The 25,448-nt window shown below is 37.6% G+C and overlaps 1 protein-coding gene across 4 annotated transcripts in view; it reads left to right on the forward strand.

The window, feature by feature from the left end:
- Positions 1–25,448, forward strand: part of LOC114357048 (coiled-coil domain-containing protein R3HCC1L) — a 44,501-nt gene that overhangs the window by 727 nt on the left and 18,326 nt on the right. For 3 of the 4 annotated variants that reach the window (XM_028310481.1, XM_028310483.1, XM_028310482.1), the window contains exons 2-4: positions 333–482; positions 1,245–1,318; positions 17,728–17,794. In XM_028310481.1, coding sequence (XP_028166282.1) covers positions 1,270–1,318; positions 17,728–17,794 — 116 coding nt within the window. In that variant the 5' untranslated portion in view covers positions 333–482; positions 1,245–1,269. Of the gene's footprint in view, positions 1–332; positions 483–1,244; positions 1,319–17,727; positions 17,795–17,814; positions 17,976–25,448 lie in introns of those variants that run through there. The other variant, XM_028310484.1, reaches the window with a different exon arrangement.

Consider the following 25,448-nt stretch of genomic DNA (forward strand, 5'->3'; position numbering starts at 1 on the left):
ATGTATTTAATTAGTACTGTGCATAATTTATTATATTTCTGTGCAAAGCAATTTTTTCATAATCATAATACATAAAAAAAGTTTATATTCACAAATCATACAAGCCTATTATTTACTTGCTATTGTTTGTTCTCTGTAAATTCTTTGTAGGTATGCTAAGATCTTTAAAACTACACAATACATTTTTTTTTTAATAGATAGTGACTCACGATAATGGTTTATAGGTAAAAAAATGCATATTATAGAAGAGAAAAGCCAGGAAATTCCGTTGCAACTGTGCAAAGCCGGGGCAGGTCGCTTGTAGACAGTAAATAACTTATTATTTATTATAGTGTGCTGGTGTTCCCACCGGTAAGCAACTACCGGCGGTTCCTCATCCACCGGTGCGTGGAGCAGCTCGGCCGCTCGGAGCTGGCCACCTTCTCCATCGGGCTCAGCGACGAGAGGAGGACGGTGGTGTGCTACCGAGATAATCTTCTAAGGTATACATTGTTTTTGATATTAAGCATATTATTCAATTTCTACTGTTAGACATGATGACAATAGTGGTGAAATTCAGTTTAAAATATGTAGTTCTTTTATTCATATAGTGGATCATTTATGGAAATGTATTTGAACTATTTTATTTAAGTTTTTAAACTCATTTATTTTTATTTAACTTTCTTTTTTAAAGTAAGTAATTAAGCCCAATTTTGTACTAATAGTTTGAAATAAACACAATATTAATTAAAGCATAATTTAATTTTCTTAAAAACATTTCATATTAGGTATATTATTATTTTTAAGATTTGTTATGAGTATTTTAACTTCGCCTACGCGAATTTCGATAAATAATGTGCTATTCTGAAAGCTATAACATAGTAAAGTTGTATCAAAATCGTTCCAGTAAATCCAGTAATTTTCACAGTTTAGCTTGTTGGAAGCAAATTAAATTTTAAGCCATGTTTTATGTGCATATCACTCAGATGGGCAAAACTAGAGTTCTACCTCACTCACTATTGCCCGTTTTCACCATCAATCCCTAATTTTTAAGTGACCCTTATGAAAACAAAATTCCTGTTAAGTGTTACTAAAGGGGCCACTTAAAAATTAAGTATTGATGATGAAAACGAGCATCATACTAACATTCATACAAAGAGGAGGCTAAAATTTCCACAGGAAATAAATAGTGACATTTCTAAAGCTAGGAAATCAAATCAAAATGATATGAAAGTTGAAGAATCCAATAGATATTGTATTTGCAGTGATGAAGCTTGCGCTCGACCGACAATGGGCCTGAGTCAAACCGAACGGGAAGATGCGACCATATCACACACAGGTAAGGTTCAATTTGGAACAGACGACAGTATATCAAGCTATAGTGTGGTATTTTACGCCTTGATCGGGTATAGACACCCGCGGTTTCTTGGTAGTTCTCATTGGCGGTATATCTCGATATTATGTTGAATTTAAATGAGAACCGAGGGCTACGAGCTACGACCATTATGGCTTATTATGCGATGTTGCAATAAAAATGTTAGTGTGATATGCTGACAACTGTCGCATAAGTTTAGTTGTGTTTTTAATATCGTATCGTTTCGTCACTACGCATTAAAATAATTTGGCACTTTTGTAAGAAAAGGACACTTGCGGATGATACGCAATAATACGCATGCGGGACAATCCCGCGTCAGTAGAGATATCAGCACGATATTAGAAACACCCTCATATACTCATGGATAACTACACATAACACTACTGTTTGTGTTATCCTATTTTAGATTTTTCCAATTAACCTTCTTAGAGCAGCACCGTTGATTTCTGGGCCAACGCGCCTTTGCACAATGTTACAAAAGTCTAACTGTACTACGATTGCGGCGTCTTCTCGTTATTAGCTAATCTTTTACTGAAATGAGTTTAAATGGTATATAATTTAAATAAGCCCACATTGTTTTACATATTCGTAATTAATTCGTAACTCTTTACATACAATTTAAACACTGTTTATTTATTTGGGTATCTATCTATCTATAGCAGCCTTTGGGTTCGCCTTCGAACATAGGCCTCCTCTTCAACCCTCCACCGACTTCTGTCCCTGGCCACACGCATCCAGTTCACTCCAGCCTGTTGCCGGATATCATCTGTCCACCGTTTAGGCGGTCTTATTTGGGTAGTAGTTTAAAGAAATAGTGCATTATAATTTATATTCGAAACTCGCAAATTGCAGTTTCGTTTCTAGTGAGTTTTAAGTTAGTTAATAGCTCGCTCCCGTGTCTGGTTGCAACTTGCAATCTTGCTTGCCAAATTTTATCGTTATCAGTTCTACCACAGAATAATAATAAGTACTACGTAGTTCTACCGTGATTTAAGCCAGATCAGAAATCAGATAAATAGAGTTGATTTTGTAATCTGTAGGTCATCTTTGACCCATTTCAAACCCTCCACCTCCACGGTCCACCTCTATTAAAAGATGCTGTCCTTTGTTTAACAATGTTATTCGGCTTTTTTGTTAGCAAACTCACCAGTTTCTACTTATATATTGGGGTGGACCATAATTGCCCCAAATGATAAGGATTTGTGTTATTTACTTAAATCACAATCTGCCTCTATGAGGCAACAAAACCTCTATGGCCGCGGCAATTCGACAGTTCGATCCCCGTCGACCGCTGAACTATTGTGGTGAACCTACTTTAGGCACAAGCCAGATATTATATTTAACTTAGCTAGCTGGAGGGATTCACGAAAAAAATAGTGATTCAGCACTACAAATTGCTTGAAAAAAATATTTTGCTATAATTTATTCCGCTAACGTCGCGTGACGCCACTACACTGTAGATGTTTTTTACAAGCTTTTTTACAAGCTTTTTACAAGCTTTATATTGACTTCACTTGTTAGTATGTGTGGGACAAATCTTGCAACTGAATTTAAGACCACTTCTCCTCAACCGATTGAGCTGAAATTTGGTATACTTATGTAAGTACGATGACAATGCAATGTTATGGTACCATTGAGCTGGTCTGATGATGGAGTCAGGAGGTGGCCATAGGAACTCCTAAACGAAACGGCGGAATCGCATCGAATTTGGGTTCGTTGGATTTGTCTTTTCAAGCAGTTTAGTGCTAGATGATGTCCAGGGTCCTGATGATGGATTAGGGAGGTGGCCATAGGAACTCCTAAACGAAACGGCAGAAACTCATCGAGTTTGGGTTCGTTGGATTTTTCTTTTCGAGCAGTTTAGTGCTAGAAGATCTCCAGGGTTCTGATGATGGAGTCAGGAGGTGGCCATAGGAACTCCTAAACGAATCGGCGGAATCGCATCGAGTTTGGGTTCGTTGGATTTGTCTTTTCGAGCAGTTTAGTGCTAGATGATGTCCAGGGTCCTGTTGATGGATTAGGGAGGTGGCCATAGGAACTCCTAAACGAAACGGCAGAAACTCATCCAGTTTGGGTTCGTTGGATTTTTCTTTTCGAGCAGTTTAGTGCTAGATGATGTCCAGGGTCCTGATGATGGAGCCAGGAGGTGGCCATAGGAACTCCTAAACGAAACGGCGGAATCTTATCGAGTTAGGGTTCGTTGGATTCGACTTCTCGAGCACTTTGGTGCTAAATAATGACCCAGAAATTGAGATACAACTAAAAAGTGTAAAATAAAATTATAATAAAAAGAAACTTTTTTAAAAACAAGCTTTATCCTGAAATGCAGTTGTACTAAAACGAAAAAAATAATTGTATGCTTGGTTCAAACAACTTCGAAAGCTTGTAGCGCAAACAGAAAAAAAGAGGAATAAATTCCATGCGCGATACAAGCTTTCGAAATTGTTTGAACCAAGCCAAGCATACAATTATTTTTTTCGTTTTAGTACAACTGCATTTCAGGATAAAGCTTGTTTTAAAAAAAGTTTATTTTTTCTAATTGTATCTGCCAGTGATATTAATAGTTAGATCTTTATCATCACGTCTCTACAATCTAATTAATGTAATATGTCCTCCCTGACCCGTCTGGCCATCGTGGGGAGTGTAGGAAAAATCCTCCATTCCTCTAGATAGCAGTTTGCCTTTGACGAAATTCAGTACTGATCGATTTTTGGTCAGATAGTACACAAAAGAAAAATAAAAATTGGGGTATAACTTCATGTGTGTCAGTTAGGAAAGTTTTCAGTCTATGCTCAGTTTCTGTCTATCTTTATGTTCTATTGTACATTACCTACAGTAGAGCATAATTGTTTGCCATTTGTACTGTTTGGCTTTCTCAACACTTGCATAGAGACATGTCACCAATATTCTTAATAGACAAAAAGCGACCCAAATGATGTGCAATTTGTCTGTCTGATGTCCCATTTTTATTGTATTGGCAATTGCCATGGCAATAAGTTTTGTCATTCGTAATGAGGGTATTTAGTAAGATAATAATGTGCTATAGTTTACTATGTGAGAAAACTTTAATTTCTCACGAGCTCTATTATTATAATTACCGCTGTGGCACACTAACTGGCTTAATAAGCAAGGCAATGTCCTAATTAAATAAATGTCCTAACTAAATGTAAAACAACGATCTGAAACAGACACATTCGATAACTTTTCTTAGTTTGTATTTTGAACATACTAGTAGGGAATTTAGTGCAAGAACCCCTCCACTTTGGTATAGAAGGCTCATTTTTGCACCAGTTGTTCTTTGGGTGCTCCTGAGTAGATTTCCGTCGGTAGACATCGGGAGCCCCCCCTGTGGTAGCAGGGGGAGGGGGGGCAAGTATCCTTCTGCCGCGCTTCACTTTAAGGCCCATATCTTCAAAACTATGGGTATTAGGGCAAGTGTGGTGTCATTTTCGGATAATTAAAGGATGGCGAATTCATTTCTAGAACAAACTTTTTGCCTTTTCATACAAAAAAATAGAAATATTGAGTAAAATTCACAAAAACCAAAAAGTATTTTTTTAAATAAAAGTCGTTTACTTTTAAACCATTGGAGATAATATAATAAAAAAAATATGTCCTGAAAGCTACATTTATCAGGATTATAAATATATGCCATTGTATGGTACTTTTTCCGAAAAAGTAGGTGAAAAAAATTTTTTCTTCAGGACACAGCGGGCGAATTTTAATGCGCGTCGGAAATAAATATTTATTTTGTCGATGAATTCATACTTTTTGGTTCATAAGCAAGTAAAGATTATTATTTTAGAATTAGAGTTTCTGGCACATCATGCTACCATGATTTGTATTTTTTCTTCAATTAATTTTGAACTCTATGTGTAAGTCATAAGGTTGAAAATAGTTTAAATACATTTTATTATTGAAAATATCATAAGAAGAAAGCACTAAATAAAGAACTTGAATTTGTCTAAACGTCTAATGATTATTATTAGTATTTTAATTAACATTTTTATTTCTACATACTATTGTACCAGTGATTTAACGGAAAGGTAAGTGTGAGGAAAGTGAGGATTGATATTATCATAGTACGGGAGATTATTTTTAGCACAAAGGCTACGGCTAGGCTGTGATCATTATAGTTGTTTTTTCAGACATCACCAGCTTCTGTACTACTTCTTGCACTAGCATCTCACCTTTTCCAGGCAAGCTTCGGCAGCTGGTCAATTGGTCCATGTAGGCTCCATGTTGCTATCGACTCTGGTCCACCCCCAACCAGTCGCATAAAGGGAAGACTGAGTCGGTTACTTGCAACTGATCCTATACGCGAACCCTTTGATATACCTACTGCCAGTAGCCAATGCTGATACAAAGCTGTCTGGGTTATCTTATGTATGGCCACACCTAAACGTAGTCCACAGCGACCCATTAGGATCTTTATTCTCCCTTTTTTATTCCCTATCATCCAAAAAAATCCTATCCATTAGTTAGGTGAATTAAGCGTCTGAGTGAAAGCCTACCTAATAGTCTTCTAATGCCGGATATGCTGACCCAAGGAGACCCATCCTTACAGTATTAAGTGTTTCATGGATCCCACATGTATTCCACATGCTCGAGAGCTTCTGTTGCTAGGCCCATTTTGTGGGACATGTGGTTCGTTTCATAATGCCGAGTTTGCCCTACCTGTAATTGCTTGGGCTTACCTTTAATAAGTTTTCTCCATGACCCTGTATTTCCCTTTAGGAATGATTTGGAGAGGCTTATATCGTTGGAGCTTTCCCATTCAGCCCTGTGCTTCTTGGATATGGCCATAAGGTACCTATGCTTTTAGATAAAGATACTATCAGTTCTGATCTGACGCAATAGGTATCGTCTCTGACCCTTGTCTCGCTAGACTGTCAGCTCTCTCATTGCATTCGATCCTTGTATGTCCAGGTATCCCACATCAGGGACACTTTGTCATGCCTTCAGAGTTTGTTCATCTTTAAGATTGCATCTAGAATAATTCTAGACTCAACCTTTATTGAGGCGATGGCTTTGTTTGAGTGCTGCCTGGCTGTGGCCCAGGATGTAAATATTGCGTTTTTACACCCCTGTTTTTAGTGCACACATAATAAATTATAGCGTAGAATTAAGCTTGAAATACTGTAGCAAACCTCCTTAAACGTTCACTGTGTTCGTAGTGTTTTGTAGTTTTGTAGCCATCTTGGCTTGGAGCTGTCAGTAAAACAGATTAGGCTGTATTGTTTTAGATCTAGTGCCTTATACTATTACTACATGCTTAAATTAAATAAATTTCGAACTCCTCCTATGTTCTTCTGATTAATTTCGTTGCGGGTCCAATGACAGTTTAACTTTCCCCCGGGACAAACTTGACCTTCATTGGTTGGGTTTTTGTGGCGGTCAAGCTGTAGATCCTGGCTACACAGGAGTTGCAGTGGTGGGAACGAGAGGTGGGAATAGTCCCGTTATTACTACATGCTTGACTATGAACGAGTGCTGTAAGTGCCCACCAACCTAGGCAGTTTTGTATCAGTAATCAGTATATCAAGGGCAGTAATTATGTCCTTATGATTTTTTAAGTTATTTAAAATTTAGTTGTTTCAAGGGGTTCGCGTATAGGGTCAGTTGCAACTAGCAACCGACTCAAGCTTCCCTTTACCTGACTGGTTGGGGGTGGACCAGAATCGATAGCAACATGGAGCCTACATGGACCAATTACCCGTAGCTGCCGAAGCTTGCCTGGAAAAGGTGAGATGTTCGTGCAAGAAGTAGTGCAAAGGTGGTGCTGTCTGAAAAAATAATTTTCACAGCCGTAGCCTTTGTGCTAAAAATAATCTCTCGTACTATGATAATATCAATCCTCACTTTCCTCACACTTACCTTTCCGTTAAATCACTGGTACAATAGTATGTAGAAATAAAAATGTTAATTAAAATACTAATAATAATCATTAGACGTTTAGACAAATTCAAGTTCTTTATTTAGTGCTTTCTTCTTATTATTGATATTATCGGCCGTATGGTGTAGTGGTTCGAAACGGACTACTATTCCGGAGGTAGCGGGTTCGATTCCCGCACAATACAAACATTTGTGTGCATGAACATATTTGTTTGTATTGGACTGGGTGTTTTCTATGTATAATATGTATGTTTTTACAAAAAAAAAAGTATTTAAGTATTTATATCCGTTGTCTAGTAACCATAGTACAAGCTTTGCTTAGTTTGGGACTAGAAGCGCAGTGTAAAATGTCCAAGGATATTTATTTATTTATTTATTCTTATGATATTTTCAATAATAAAATGTATTTAAACTATTTTCAACCTTATGACTTACACATAGAGTTCAAAATTAATTGAAGAAAAAATACAAATCATGGTAGCATGATGTGCCAGAAACTCTAAATAAATTCTAAAATAATAATCTTTACTTGCTTATGAACCAAATAGTATGAATTCATGGATAAAATAAATATTTTTTTCCGACGCGCATTAAAATTCGCCCGCTGTGTCCTGAAGAAAAATTTTTTTTCACCTACTTTTTTCGGAAAAAGTACCATACAATGGCATATATTTATAATCCTGATAAATGTAGCTTTCAGGACATATTTTTTTTATTAGATTATCTCCATAAAAGTGGAATGCCGAGTTGTATTTCTAAAACTTGTTCTATTATTTTATACTATTTGGCTGCGACTCGGCGTGACGACAATACAAAACATTTTTCGCGAATCGGTGTTCATACATTCACTTAATACATTAGACGCCATGTTGTCATAAACGACATATTATAAAATCGCTGTGATTTAATATTCTTAATCATTAATTTTATGGCAAGTGTCCATCAGGAATCATTGTTCTTACACACAGAATCGTATTATTTCGCTTTCGGGTAGTAAGTCGTCAAAATTGTTGGTTCTTAGGCGAACAATGTATGGAGAACGAACATTGTCCTTTATGCGCTTGCGAATATAAGACTTTTCAATTTGGTATTTGGTGCTTGTACTCTTTAATTGTTATTTATTTGTAATGCTTTAAATACTTTTCTTTCTTTCAATATGATTTATGGCAAGAAACTCCAATTTGAGAGAGTATTATGCCCGTTTTCAACATCAATCCCTAATTTTTAAGTGACCCCTATAACACATGACTGGAATTTCGTTTTCATTGGGGTCACTTATAGTCTTTTTCACGTAAGATGATCCGTATGACACTTCAAGGTTATCCATATTACGCATACTACATATGCGGAATATTTTCGAAAAAATATTTGTATTTTATTAGCAATGTAATAAAAAATAAATTATCTACTTGTCTTGAAATATACAGGGTGTTAGGTAAATGGGTATATGAGCCGACACTAGCCCATGTTAACATGAGCATATAAATGGTATGGTGAAGTCAGAAATTTGATATTATCATTTTATTTTTTAAAATTTTCATACAAAATAATTTTTATATAATCCGATTTGTATGAAAATTAAAATAATTAAAATTAAGATATCAAATTCCTGACTTCACCATACCATTTATATGCCCATGTTAACATGAGCTAGTGTCGGCTCATATACCCATTTACCTAACATCCTGTATAGTAAAATCTGAGTCTATTGATTATATTTTAATTAAATACGATGTAAAAATATTTTTTATTTAATGTACGCAATGTGTGAAACGGAATAGATTTAGTGCTGGGGTATTTCTTGTATAATAAAATCGATTATTTCCGCGGTTCATTAATCGATTGTGCAGTGAATACTTAGTTATTAAAAACATCACGAAAATCAACTATATTTTTCGATTATTGACTTTAATAAACGCATTGAAAATTAATTAATAGTTTTTAATTTAAAGAAACAGAACCAGTACTTTTTAGGAATCGTTTTTTTGAACACGAACCATGAAATTTGAATATATTCAATAAAAAAATTGTAACAATAATATTTGTAATTAAAAAAAAAATGTTTTTTGTTAAATAACACCTATACAAAATAATTCTCTAAAAGTAGGTTTTACTAACTCTTCGAAAAAAATCGATAGATAAATCGCTATGGTTTAGTTATGTGACATCTCTAAATCTTTCAAACTCGAAACGTCATACGGATCATCTTAGGTGAAAAAGACTATAAAAATTAGGGATTGATGGTGAAAACGGGCCTAATTCTCTCAAAAAACCTTAGCATACTGGCAAATCGTTTATACAGTCGTCATCACATCAACATCAGTCCTACATTTCTTAAAAATCGCTCTTATTACAACTTCAATAAATGCCACAATGTGTAAGTTTGATGTGCATATACACGAAGACGGTGATTGTGATGAGCGTGTCTGAATTTAATCTCATAACAATGCCCGTTGTTAACGTATTATGCAATTTACGATTGAGAAATTATAGACTATTTGATTAGACGAAGATGATTACAAGAAGATTGATGATGTACGTCCAGTTGCAATGCTATGACCATTAGATTTAGGTTTGTTGATTGCTATGACGGATTTAATAATAAGATTCAGTTATATTTAACTAAGCATGACAAGACGATGTGCCAGTTAAACTGTGATCTAAAAAGATATTGTTGTTTTTTGCAAAGGATAGTGCCAGGGTCTGGACCAAGTGCTGCCCATAATCAACCCATAGTGCGTTTTGTTCCTCGGGCCCAATACTAATGTAAACCGAAGCGCACTAAAATCTATCCCTGGAGTTAAGACAAAAAAAAAAGAGTTTTGTTTTGAATTATTTGCTTACGTTTGGTCCATTTGCCCCTAGTACTTGTAAATTAGAAAGAGCCATGTTCTTACAGTGTAGTGGACACTAAATCATCTGTTGTTGATGATGATAATGTAAATTACATTCCCAAGAGACTAGACATTGAATTGAATTTGGTTCACATTTGACTGTTTCATGAGCAATAACATCTAAAATTAAATTATACCCACTCATCGCATCGGCGCGCGCGCCGGTTTTGTTGCTACTCAAGACGTTAAATATGGATGGATATAAATTATATTAATTGAGTAATAACTGGCAGTTAAAAGGTACTGTCGAGTTATTTTCAGGTCAGTTGTCAGGTTAACTGGTTAGCCTCAAATATCAATTGTTTACATAATTTAAAGGATTTTAATAACTCTACATTTGCATTGGTTCGTTGTGATTCGTAATCATTGTATCTGGTATTTTAAATTGTCTATGTATGCCGAATTATTGCCGTTATATTTATGATTATTTATTATGATTTAGTATTGTCTTGGAAATTAATACCAAGAGAAATCGAAAATTTAATTTAAGCACTTTCATTTCACTTTTTTCACTTTATGTTATACAAATGTTCATTACTGTTTGAGTTTAAAACGATTCTCATGTTAGAATTAAAAAGCTGTTTGTAAAAGTTTTAAAAATTTTATGCTTGAAAAAATCGAGCGATATTATAATACAAATGATTTTACCAAACATTTTTAAGTTCATATTTTTGCGCAAATTGGCAGTCATTAATCATTATACGGTCCGCTCGTATTAATTATCCTGACTCAAAAATAAATATAAGTTTATGATTGGATCAAATATTGTCGTAATTTGTTGTAAATAAAAGCAACATTGTATTCGGATATAAATAAATATAATAATATCGTAAAAAATATTCTTTAAAGTACTCGAGGCCCATTAAATTTTTGACCACCTCAGTCCAGTTCTGTACAGTCAGCGTCAAATGTTCGTGACACCTAAAGTAGCCAAAAAGTTCTCAACACGTCTTTGTTACAATTGGAATAAGATCGCGTTGTCAACTCTTTAACCACTTTGGATGTCACGAACTATTTGACGCTGACTGTACCTAATAAAGCCGATAAAGTTTTGCCGGCAATCGAAACATCTTTAAAATTTCGGGGTCCACTTGCTCCACGGTTCGTCCTTCACAACGGCGCATTATCAAATGACCGGGCCAAGTGACATAACAGTGATGCAAGCGCAGCGGGTCGGCCCGCGAATGTGGCACGCGGAGTGAAAGTGGCACGACTACGGCTTCTGGACCCCGGGCCGGCCCTTTGTCTTCCTGGTTTAGATACGGGCTTGTTTGGGAACAGGAATACAGCCTCTTTGACTGAGGATTGGAGGGTTGTTTGCAACAGGACATGGACAGGCATGTAGGTAACATGCCTGGTCGTCTTGTCAGTTTTTCTCAGTTTCTGACAGCTCGGCTTCTGTACCCCAGTCCGGGCCTCTTGTCTTCCTGGATTAGTTACGGGCCTGTTCGGGAACAGGACTACATAGGCAGGGTTAGATGCGATTAAGTCAGATTTAGACAGAGTTGGATTGGAAGCAATAATATCGGAGATTTTCTGTTTCCAACAACTCGACTTCTGGAATCTGGACCCCGCTCCGGGCCCTTTGTCTTCCTGGTTTAGATACGGGCTTGTTTGGGAACAGGAATACAGCCTCTTTGACTGAGGATTGGAGGGTTGTTTGCAACAGGACATGGACAGGCATGTAGGTAACATGCCTGGTCGTCTTGTCAGTTTTTCTCAGTTTCTGACAGCTCGGCTTCTGTACCCCAGTCCGGGCCTCTTGTCTTCCTGGATTAGTTACGGGCCTGTTCGGGAACAGGACTACATAGGCAGGGTTAGATGCGATTAAGTCAGATTTAGACAGAGTTGGATTGGAAGCAATAATGTCGGAGATTTTCTGTTTCCAACAACTCGACTTCTGGAATCTGGACCCCGCTCCGGGCCCTTTGTCTTCCTGGTTTAGATACGGGCTTGTTTGGGAACAGGAGTACACCCTCCTTGACTCCTAAGGTTGAAAGCTAGTTTGCTAACTTGTACCTAGATAGGCAGATTTAAAAGCGATGTCAGATTTTTTCTGTTTCTTATAGTAGGTATTGCTCGCGACCCCAGTCCCTGCCCTTTTTCTTCCTGGTTTAGATACAGGCTTGTTTGGGAACAGGAGTACACCCTCTTTGACTCCTAGGGTTGAAAGCTAGTTTGCTAACTTGTACCTAGATAGGCAAATTTAAAAGCGATGGCAGATTTTTTCTGTTTCTTATAGTAGGTATTGCTCGGGCTCTGTCGGGACCCCATTCTTTTCTTACTATTTTTCTTCCTGGTTTAGGTACGGGTTTGTTTGGGAACAGTACTAGGTACACATAGGCTTAGCTTAAGGACTAGGCAGGGTTCCAACCTTCCTGACTTCCAAGTCAGATTTTTTCTCTTCTTACAGCTTGGCTTCTGGATCCCGGGCCGGCCCTTTGTCTTCCTGGTTTAGATACGGGTTTGTGTGGGAACAGGATTACACACAGGCAGGATTGGAAGCGATTTCTCCCAGATACGTTAGCCAATGTCACAGATTTTTCTGTACGAGGGCTGCACTAAAAGTATCGGGAATGGAATATTTCCACTGTTCCAGTCATATTAAAATCTATTTAATTGCAAACTCCAGGGTTTCAAAAATCGTATACAATTTATTTATTTAAAAAAAGATTCTCGGTCGTATCACAAGGTCTTGTCAAACTTGTTTAGTCGTTGAGAAAATGGAATTGACTCGAGAAAATTCAAGAGCGATGATTTATTATGANGACAGCGAAACTAATTAACACACAACTTCGTGTTCAGTTTTTATTTATTTATTACTGTTACTATTAGAAAATATTACAAATAAAATTGCCCAATGTTTAGCTTTAGGTACTTGAAATGTCATGCGTTAATTCTGTGGCCAAAATCAAAAACTGTTTCTCAGGGCTACTCAGATAATGTGTACCCTGTACAAGAATTTAATTAGCCATTAAATACCCTTTTCCGCGACCATTCCAATAAATATTCATATATGTACATTTAAAAGCAGTTAAAGGTTAAATTCTTCCGCAAATCAAAGAATGCGGCCGTATGCGATGGGTAAGCTGAACTAATCTGTAAATTGGCGTAAAACATGTTGTTCTTTAGAACCAGAACGAATATTTATTTGATCTCTGAATTGTTTTCGTGACTTCACCAAATGGGCATAAAATGTCATCATCAGCGAGTGACGTAAACTCGACAACAGTGTTCCAAATCTTTAGCCTCGGTGCTATCGCCGTATTTCCCGGTTTCATCATTGGTACAGTGAGTAGAGAACCTTGGAATCATAAGTGAAAGTGGTTGAAACAACGTCTTCTGGACACCTGTCCTTTGCTCAGACAGTTGCGCCTTTAGATGTACCCTTTACTTCCGCATCATTGTTTGTTCCAGCAAGCGATCGTATTCTTTATTCTATTTGGCTATGAGATGCTTTGAATTTAAAATGTAATATTAATCAATTTATTAAATTCCTTGGTCTGAAAATTTGCATTGAGTTCTATAAACATTTGGCCAGTTGTTTGAGAAGTAGTGAAGTCAAAGGTCCCATTCAAACCATGAAAAAATTGAGTTATGATAGCTCATAAAATGTACTTCAGGTGACTGCTGGTGTCACCCTTCTATGTATTGGCATCATAAGAGAAAACTCACGATCTCTAAAGAATGATGCTTTTCAATAGCAATCGTGGTTTTCAAAACCAAGTCGTTATCAAAATAAAAGAAGAAGATTCATGTGTGACATTGGATCTTCTTAAAGTGTGCTTCGAGTCTCCTTTTCGTTGTATTCTTTCATTCGCTTGACTGGTTCCTATAATATTTATTAACTCACAAATTCATCAACAGCTTACAATACCATCGGCCCAATACTATTGAATAGTTGCTAACAGCACTGCCAACTAGAAGTGGAGCGCAATCGTAACCGTTTCTCGTGTTGCGATATCGTGCCGTAGGTCTTGTTTTTGCAAACATTCACTCCTGGTGTTATACTTTGGTCTAGTTCATTGGTTCCCAAAGTGGGGGGTGTAAAAACCTTTAAAAGGGGGCGCGGGCCATCTGTAAGAAACCTGCGACCGCTGAGAGAATGCATTCCAGACTGCTCGATACGACCAATAAATATCTTGACTGGAGGAGGGGGGGCGCGGAATTTTTTGTATGGTCGAAAGGAGGCGCGTCTCAAATAAGTTTGGGAACCAATGGTCTAGTTCTTCCTGGTGGTCCGGCAAAAAGCCTAGAACTTTCTAGGCCCTATAAGCACTCAACATGTAGGTTGCATGGCGTAACCAGAAATGTAACGAGTTGTAAATGTTGATTTCCGTAAACAAAATGGGTCCCTGTGTGGCTTATGGAGTTTGTAATTACAAATTCTTCTTGGTATTTTTACTCTACATATAGAGGACAGTATTCTAGCTAGAGAATCTATACTACTATTAATAACCTACAAAAGGAATCCTTATTCCTTACGCAAAAACAGTTGTACAAATGATTGTTGCGAAGTTTATATTATGTTCGTTTGGCCCTATCTTGATTCGAACCTGCGACCACAATATACATTAGTTCGAACAAGTGACCCACCAACTATGATGCAGATGTTGGTACTAATATGTGGATCCGGTTTTACGCCCTTAGGGGTGGATTTTCGTAAAATCCGTTCCTAATGAGCACCTACGTTCTGAAAAGAAACCCCATGCAAAATTTGAGACTCTTACGACCGAATACTGAAACACTACTCAAATCTGTCACTCAGCTGACGGGCTCCTAAATTTAAGTATCCTTCAATTTTAAATGGTATTCTCAAACGCTACTCAACGGATTTGAAGCCGTGATCAGCTAAGCAGCTCTCAAATGTTTACATAATGGCAACATTTACCAAAAAAAGTATGTTTTCATTTACACAAATGATAACTTTACGTCTTTTATCCATTACACGCAGCATCGTTTGGTTATGTATTGTCTTTTATGGAAATATACTCAATCAACTTAACATAGAACAGTTTATTTTTAGTTTCTATTATATATAAATCTCGTTTTATCATATAAAAATTAATGCTTGCATTTTTATTTAATTAAAAAAATAATTTTAAATGTGATACTTTTTATTGTTGAAATCTAAGTAATTCCTTAGTAAAATTGTTAAAGTCTTTACCTGTTTGAGTAACATTTTCACCCGTCTTGACAAAATCCGCCATAACTTTTTTTTTTTAGTGTTTCCTATTGTACATTTTAAATCTACTGTACATTGATCTCGGAGCCATCTACTTAGTAAATTCAAATCTAACTAGAGTGATTCAAAGTCAGCACCTGACAATATTATTCTTAAAGCGGGCAATCACTACCAGTGGGCAATCACTCTCTGGTTTACCCTATAAGAATAGGATTTAAGATACCGCGCAAGCACTCTCAAATTTAAGAGCTGCTCAAGACGATTTGACAGTTGTTTGAGTAATGCTTAGCGTTGAATGGCGTTTCAGTATGCGAAAATTGATTTAAGTGGCGTTTGAGTGCAACTTAATTTGAGAGGTGCTTAAAAATTGAGAACTGCTCAGATATTGTTTTGAGTATGCGAAATGTAAGTTTAGGAGCTGCTTAACTATTTGAGAAGCCGTCAAATATTTAAATGGCGTTTCAGTATTCGGCCGTTAGGTTCTTATATGTAGAGACGATTAAGATTTGCTGCAATACTTTTTTAATTCAGTTTTTCGAGACAAAGAATACTCAGTCCCTTTTTAACGGGTAACCCTAATTTATTTATCAATGTTAATTCTACAAAGTGACTTCACCTACATATTTGATGCAGTAACAAACAAGTTTTGAAATAAATTAACAGTGCATAGACACAAGTAATGGTTGTGCAACGTGCGTGCTTGATAGAGTTAGTAAACTAGGTAATTTTGGCAGTAGGTTAACATTTAAATGTTGGTGTCTCAACAACTCGTCTTCTCACTATAGCTATCATTAACGATAGAACGAACGAGATAGGTAAACAAAATGCTCTTACTTTCTCTGTTTCTCAACAATTTTTTGACTTCTGTACGAACGACGACACCTGAACCTAGATATAACCTTATAATAATGCACATAGATGCTATTTTGCCTTAACCAGGTCGAAATATCGTAGATCACTTGATCGTATATATAATGTCATTTAAGTGTCGCCTCGCCTACCTCAATCACCATTATTTGTGGTATTATTGTTTTGCTGTAGTAATGTTCTCGCTGGAAATTTTGATATTTTGTTTATGCGTGTGAAGGTCAGAAGGACCCACTGAAATCCAGGGTCATGATATGACCTACTCTACGCGGGTCATGCCTTTGCAAGCTTTGTTGAGTTGGATAGGTTACACACATAGTTGATTTCTTATAGTATGTTTTTATTTTCTATTAAGTTTTTTATTGTTTTTATTTCTTCATTGTGATTGATATCGTTTTCTATACTTTTGTGATTGTCTTTCTTTCTTTATTAACATTTTATCTTTCAATTTTAATGGCAAGTGATAGCGAATCAAAAAACTTAAATCACAACTGAAAGAAGAAAAACTCTTTACCTAAGAAGAACTCGAAATGCGGCATATGAATAAATTAGTAGAGCTCTGTTTTTTCAAAATTCTTTTAATTGAATAAGGTCGCACTAAGCGTTTCGAGAACTATTTTATAATGCGAACAGCTAGAGACTGGAATTTGTTGCCTGCTGCTGTCTTTCCCGAAGACTATTATACTAATTATATCCAGGCCTTTTCAAGGCGAGAGTGAATAGGCACTTACAGGGCAGATAATTATGTACCATCCTAGACTGCATCCCACTTAATATCAGGTGCGATTGTGGTCAAATACCTGCCTAGTTATGCATAAAAAAAGGTAGAGTGAGCACAGATTAATATCTTATCCTCATACCAAGTGCGAAACGTTCTTAATCACAGGCTAGGCTAAGCCATCTGAAGCCAACAAAAACGTGATTGCAGCGCACGAGCTATGGGAACGTTCACTGCATTCATGTAACACTAGGCTGCGCACACGATGCCCACTCGGTGGGAAAGTGAAAGATCCTGTGTACAACGCTTTTGTGATATGTAGTCTATGTAGAGCTTCAACACTGAAAGTTTAGCCTTATCACAAACTTAGATTCTGCCAATATTGTTCATACACTTCGCTAGGTCATCGGTTTCAGGATTTTTTTTTCATGATATGCGTTTCTACTTTCGTTGCCCAAACTGTTAGGGGTGTTTAGAATGCTTTTCATAGGCTTTTGCATCCTGTTTATGTAAAAAGTACTGTAAATACTTCATCATCACTGATTGTGAGTGTCAGGTCAAAAGCACACTAAATACCTACTACAAAAACGATAATCCATCATCACTTTTACTTTTAAACTGATGAAAAATAAAAGCAAAGATAGGGCATGAACTGTTTTGTTTTCGTCAACTAATTGTTCTATGACCTTTTTGTACATTATCATAATTATTTATGTCAATATGTCAACAGCGAACCGATTTGAGCCACATCAAAACGTGCAGTCCGAATCGGGCCTCGCTAAACATGGTGACTTTATGTAACACTGTTTCGCAGACGCGGCGGTGGGAGGTTGCAAGCCGGCGCAGGCGCAGCGCCTCGCGCAGCCTCAGGGAAAGATCAGGTCAGTACTGAACTTCCTACTTCATTTGTTCATTACGCGTGAGCACGCGCGGACGTGCTGCGACCCGTGTTATCAGTGATTACAGTGTTTGTGTACAATACGACTGTGTGGAGCAGTCGTTCTTTTGTTTTATACGAGTTCGCCGCATGTCAGAGGCTCTGAGGACTGACGGTGATACAGAGTAAGTGTAAAAACAGGGTTTTGCGTCAACTAACTTGATTATCTGACGTCATAGGTCACTGTGTATTTACATCTATCAAGACGTCATCAAAATAAATTAAAATGTTCACACTTAACTGATCACGAAATCTTCATGATCGATACTAATTTATCGTAATTAACAATAGATTCAATTAACGTTAATATTGTGTAAATAAGGAAGATAGCTTCTTCTTTAGTCATGTTTATTTAGCTGTGCTTGAAATATGTATTTCATTGTAAATGTCAATTACGTAGATGCTATTTTGCTAAACTATTTCCGTCAATCTGTACACTCCACAGCACATCAGAGTATACATTTTCTTAACAAAATCGCCTTTATTACAAGTAAATAAGGCGATACAGGGTTTACCTTGATGCGCTGTAGTTTGTACTTTGACATTTGCTAGCCGTTCACTTGGCGTAGTAGTTGTACTATTTATACATGTGCTATTGTCAGGCATGGCCATATTTTTCCATTAGAGTCCCAAGACTTGTCTTCTATCTAAATACTAGCGGCCGCTCGCGACTTCGTACGCGTGGATCCCGTTTTACCCCCTTAGGGGTGGAGTTTCGTAAAATCCTTTCTTAGCAGATGCTCCACCCCTAAGTGGGTAAAACGGGATCCGCGCCGCGCGTACGAAGTCGCGGGCGGCCGCTAGTTACAATATAATATGGATTCTGGCAAGCCTGGTACCACTGATTCACCACCGATGTCCTTGCTTATTGTTTACCTAATAGGGTATTTGACACCACCAATCAATTGACGTACTTTTTAAAACTGTCAAAACGACACTCTCCCATAGATTTTGTACGGCAATACTAGCATGTGACGTCACAATTTTATCAACTCAATGAAACTACTTTTTACAATTTTAATGCAACCAAAAATCGTAATTTACAGGTAATTAAAAATTAATTAAGTTTTTAAGAACAGAAAGACGTGTCTTTTTAAAAAAGTTGTGGTTTAGAATTATTGGCGAATGGTGTCAAATACCCAATTATCTACTGGGAAAGCCCCAAAAACCCATCGTACAGTAGACAGATTCAAAAGTTTTATCAGTAAAAAACCTATACCTATCTAGTTTTAAGGTGTTTCTACGGATTGGCAATAATATTACATATTAAATCCGGTGACATTCAAACCATGATGTCATCCACATACACCACCACTCATATTTGTATTGGACTAATGCTATATTTATCAGATATCGAAATGCTACTTTAAGATTACATGTTCCTTATTTATCATTGTCGACTTATGTATTTACTATTTCATTATCAATGTATGATAAGTAACACGAATGATAACTTGAATTGTTATTTTTCTTTATCAAATTCATTTCTATTAAGATTTTACGTGGCATCTCTTAGGCTGAGTTGCGCCATCTAACTATAACCGAAACTTAACGATAACCGGTGTTTTTTGTATGGAGGTTGGCAGATTTTTGACGTTTGTTAAAGTCAAAGTAAGATGGTGCAACCCCGCCTTAGTGAGAGTCACCAGCACTGAAAGTCCAAACACTTAACTAACTGATGGGTGACTTAATTATTCCGCGGATCACGAACTAAATGCTTCAATCCATTTTTAAATATTTCATGTTTCATTTAAAGGTTTTCTATCCCATCCCGGTGACTTCCCCTACGAGTATCTATTAACTAGAGACTACTTTTTCATCTATTTCCATAATAAAATAGCATTGTAGAGACAACATCACATCAGACTATCTATATTTGTTGAAATATAGTACCTAGCTAAGACAGCTTGATGTACCGTCACATGTACATGGCCTGGTCGCATCTAGTCAGCTGTTTGGTAACATCTCGCTTGTTGATCCGGTTTAGCTGCACCTGTCCACTCAGTAACTCGACCAATTTCGACAGATGGTAAGGTGCATCAGTTATAAATAACCTGGTCATACTGGGTGTCATTAAAAGGCTATCAGTTAAATTATCTGTCTCTTGATAGACATTTTTAATAAAAACCTTTTTGATTGTCAGTCGCTTTTAATGAATGCTAATTTCAACAAATAGATGCTATTGTGATAGATATTGTGTTTCCACATTTTCCAATGTCACCTGAGCATAGCCATTAGGTATATTGAAACGATTAGTGTTGCTAGGACTTAACGATATAACTTTGGTATAGGTAGAGATTCGGTAGATAAACTATTGAACCTTAAATGTAGAGGCATTAATCCTAATTAATATCCTAATTAAGTCGCTGACATAGCCCGACGGATTAGCAAGCTGAAGTGGCAATGGGCAGGGCACATAGTGCGCAGAACTGACGGCCGATGGGGCAGCAAGGTTCTGGAATGGAGGCCGCGTACCGGAAGGCGCAGCGTGGGACGTCCACCTACAAGGTGGACCGACGACATCGTGAAGGTAGCAGGGAAGCGCTGGATGCAGGCCGCTACCAATCGATCAATGTGGAAAGCATTAGGGGAGGCCTATGTTCAGCAGTGGACGTTCTATGGCTGACATGATGATGATGATGATGAATATCGTAAGAGGCGACTAAGGGATAAATATGTGAACATCAGGCCTTCCAAAAGTTCCAATCCCAACCCATGTTCCCAGCGTGGGGAGGGCAAGCCAAATCCTCCATGGTCCTCTATTAGAGAGGGTCGTCCTCTTGAAGTTGAGACTAAATGACTTGAGGACAAAGCCTTATTCAATTTGCCGGCTGCTTAAAATGTCTAACTCTTTCCTGAAGCTCGCGCTCCTGGCTTTTGTTTTACAAGGGTATAAACTGCGACAATGCGTCGTCATAAAACTACTGCAGTAAACAAATTATACCCATATGTTTTATATTAACATACTCCCGAACTAATTAAATATTACTTGAATAAGTGAAATTCTTCGCCCAATAATGTTTGCTATGCGTCATTTTGTATATGGGCTACACGTACCGTGTAGCGTGCTAAATGCACAATTTTATTAATGGTATGTAAATTAAATTGATTATTATGTATTATTGGTAATTAAATGAAAGGAAAACGATTACGTGAATTAAGAGCATGAAAGTAAATTAATTAAGTCTGTTCGTAGTGTTCGTGGACTATTTATGGATACAAAACTTGGAAGTGTACTGAAGCATAGAGCCTTGGTGCACTTAGCTTGTAACAGGATCGACTTCTTGACAGCATTATTTCTTTTCAAACGAAGTCGATTGTAGAAGTTCATCATCATTATCCCAGCCATAGGACGTTCACTGCTAAACATAGGCCTCCCCCAATACTTTCCATGTTGCCTGGTTGGTAGCGGCCTCCACCATGTGGGTCCAGCGGCTTCCCGCTACCTTTATGAGATCGTCGGTCCACCATGTGGGTGGACGTCCCACGCTGCGTTTTCCGGTACGCGTCCTCCATTCCAGAACCTAGCTGCCCCATCGGCCGTCAGTTCTGCGTACTATGTGCCCTGCCCTTTGCCACTTAGCTTGCTAATCCGTCGGGCTATCCATCGGGCTGTAGAAGTTATATAGTTTTAAATATTTGCGTTAATCGTGGCTTTGTTGTTGATGTTGTAAGATTCAAATTATGCAGATTGAGGTGAGCTCGCTCAAGTGTGTACGGAGTCGTTGCATGTCATCAGGCTAAACATTGTAGCGTCTTAAGTAGTTGCCATAGGTGTCATTTTGCAACAAAAATGTAGGTATAAGTTTCACGTGGAAGACTGACGGCTGTGCTACATATGTCAACTTTGATCAGCACGGTTTGTTTCAATAGATTGCGTTTGCGCAATTGCAGTGCGACGCGAACACGACCCGGCTTGTTTCGCAAAATAGTACCACTTTGGCAAGCTGAATTGTGCTTATTTGAATTTCAAAATGCAGTGCGGTGATAAAACCTTGTTGTTGAAGTTGAATTTTCTTGCACAATAATGCTAGCTTTTGTTTTTTGATGATCTCTTCTTGAACTCGGCGATAAGTAATTTTCGCTTTTTATTTGTTTCATTGTTCAAACCGCTGCATATTCATATTAGCTTACCATAATGCCCATAGTTTATATCCTTGCCAAGGGATATTTGAATCGAGACTCTTCCCATAAAATTTGAAAAGTTCTTGTTCCCACTTGCTTTTACCTTCGGCTTCATAGAACTACGTTGATTGAAGTAGGTACCCATGAGGGGTGTCACTCGTCAGACCATTACTTCGGACTCTTATGTGTTTTGAAATACGGCAAAGAACTTTGCACGGAATTCACCTTGATAGCCGCTTCAGCCTTTGAGATACAACCATCTGAGCACTGGGTTATGATAGTGGCGTTATTAAACTAATTAATACATTTTCCTCGTATAATTTCTAGTTGGATGACCCTCGTCCAACACTAATTCAAAAGTTGCAAATGGCCACGTCTAATGCTAATTGCCTAACAAATTAGAACTCGTGTAACAGCTGTTGCGATAATTTAATTACTTTAGATTCGTGTTCTGATACTTCTGATGGCTGTTCCTACAACTAGATAACATTCTATAAACAGTCAACAGCACATTAGCATATACGTTTTTGATGCATAATAAATAACACTTATCACAACTACACTACATAAGTAATACAGCTTGTCACAGTAACACAGCTTGATGTGCCGTCCCCCGTAAAATAGCTGTGTATAAAATTGCAAGTCTTTTATCACAATGAAATCAATGCTGCGCACGCTTTGCATATGCGTTTCCCAATGTGAGGTCGTATTCATAAACCGCTCCTTATCTCTGTTAAAACTTCTGGCAAACTTTATTTTTGTAGAGCATTCGTCTCTCATTTGTGTTGGTCTCCATAAATTAACATTCCCCTTTCTATTTCTGCACTTCTGAATTGATATTAATCTAATGTGACCTCGGATGTGTTGCGTACTTGCAAGCAATCCGCCACAGAGCGTTTCAGCTCCATAGCGATATTCAAGAAACAATACATAATACCTAGTGCGTTCGAAAAACATTACCCTCTTTCGGAAGTGTTCTTCGGCTAAAAAGTAAAACAAACAGCTAAGTGACTGGTTAAGTAACACGGGCGTAGTCGCTATTGTGTCAAGAGCAGCCAGTCTAGCGTTACCATTATATTTAGATCAACTGATTGAGATTGTCGTCTAGACTGCGCCGATGTACAGTCGACTGCACATCAGTCTAAAGCAAAATAGCATTTATTACAACCACAAAAGATACAAAGGTTTTTACCTTTTCGTGCTGTCTTTTATACAAAACAGTTTGTCTTGTTTTTTTGCACGCCATTCACTAACATATTGGTACAGTCAGCATCAAATAGTTCGTGACACCCAAAGTTCACACACAAGGTGGACCGACGACCTAAAAAGGAAGGCGCTGGCCGCTACCAACCAGTCATTATGGAAATCATTGGGGGAGGAGGCCTATGTTCAGCAGTGGACATCCTATGGCTGAAATGATGATGACCCAAAGTACCTAGCCAAGAAGTTCGCAACACAAACTGTGTTGTCAAATTTTTGGCCACTTTGGGTGACATGAACTATTTGACGCCGACTGTAGCATCATTTGAACTGTACAAAAAAGTATTTTGACGGCTCATAAAAAGTATGTCATTTGATTGTAACAGTGACATATACAACCATGAACAGTTTTAACAGTTCTTGCATAACAATACGCCCATATAATTTAGCGATCGGTTCGGTAATACGGGTACAGTCCCGTCGTTATTGTGTCAAGAGCAGTTAGTCTAGCATTATATTTAGATCGACTAATTGTTGGTCTAGTCTCTCTCGAGGGTGAGACAAACGCTTTTGTGCGTGTTCTTGCTCAAGTAGACCTTACTGTTGATCCTATTATATGCCTCAGTAACCGGTTATATTTTCAAGTATATGACGCAACTAATTTGGAAATACAGACATAGATGAGATCGAGACCATAGTACTATGCCTGGACTGGCGATGCACCAGCTGTTTGTTATTTTACATGTGACATTTAGATCCAAACATCATATCGTCCTTCGAACATTGCATTTTATTCTACCTTCAGCCAACTCATAAAAAGCGCTTTACACGATCCGGTATTATTTTAACCGTAACACTGCTTAGGGGCTAAATAAATGGGTCAGCGCTGAGAAGAAGCAACGCAAGAAACTCAATCAGCAGTTCAGAAATTCATTCATTAGGTGCATTTATTTATCATTGCCCAACTAAAGCCTATATTCTCACAGCCTTCAATTGTCAGACTAAATAAGGTGTAGTTTTGCATTAAAACATCATTAAGGTGCGTTCTCTCAATCTCCATATTATGCTCAATGCCGTTTTCGTTTTTGTACCAAACGGATATACGATCAACAATGCTCAATTCAATAACAACTTGGTTTTCCCACTAAGAGCAGTTTCCTTTGTTCCACGTATACTATATTCTGAAGTAACTTCTGCTCTGTCGAATCGAATTAATCGCGGATTGCTTTCGGGAATTTTGTGTTTACGGAATTAAGAGAAAGTTCATAGTCCCTGAATCTCTACACAAATAAACATTTGTGTTTGTATGATTCGGGTTCATTTCTATACAAGTTTTACCTAATGTTTTTAAGTAGGTGTATCTTAGCAGAACTACAGCTGGAGAATACCCCTACGCCCTAAAAGACAAAAAATATCTCTATTATGTACAAATTAGTAATATTACTATATGTACTCAAATAATATCCATACACATTCGATACATAATAACTCCATAGACAAATCTTTCGAAATTAATCTTCGCCGTTCTATACCCAAATATCGGAAGCCGTGCGCTCTAGCAACGAGTTGCAACACGCTGCGCCCACGCTTCGTAGAGCAAGTCCTTACGCGCAATGAGATGTTACCAAACACTGAATGCAACTATTGCATGGCGTCTACTCAAATGGAGACGGTATGAAAGTTGTTTAAAAACTTGGCTGTTGCAACCTAAAATCGTACGTTATTTGGATCAGCATTTCGGCTAATTTGTGTTTACGTCTGTGAGCATTTGGGAAATAAAAAGGCAAACAACTAGTTCCTAGTGAATGACGTGCATACTGCAGAAGTGCATACAATCATCTGTGTTTGACTTGCATTAATTTTTTAGCTTTTTAGCTAGAGCCGGTGCGGTTCTAGAGCCGGTGCGGTTCTGATAACAATAGAATAGAATAAATTGGAGTAAAATCTTATTGAATGTCTCTCATACTGTCAAACTATTATTTACTTCAAAGTTCAATTTTTCAAAGACAACTGACCGAAAGAATTTATTGCAGAAACGAAGATTAACCTGGTTTTCATAACTAAAATTCTACTTTTTATAAGTTATCCTTCAGCAATCTAAGCATACCGGAAAACGCAGCGTGGGACGTCCACCTACAAGGTGGACCGACGACATCGTAAAGGTAGCAGGGAAGCGCTGGACGCAGGCTGCTACCAATCGATCAACATGGAAAGCATTGGGGGAGGCCTATGTTCAGCAGTGGACGTCCTATGGCTGAAATGATGATGATGAT

This window comes from Ostrinia furnacalis, unplaced genomic scaffold (genome assembly GCF_004193835.3).
Source record: "Ostrinia furnacalis isolate ACB-3 unplaced genomic scaffold, ASM419383v2 OfSCF3022, whole genome shotgun sequence".
Taxonomy (NCBI): domain Eukaryota; kingdom Metazoa; phylum Arthropoda; class Insecta; order Lepidoptera; family Crambidae; genus Ostrinia; species Ostrinia furnacalis.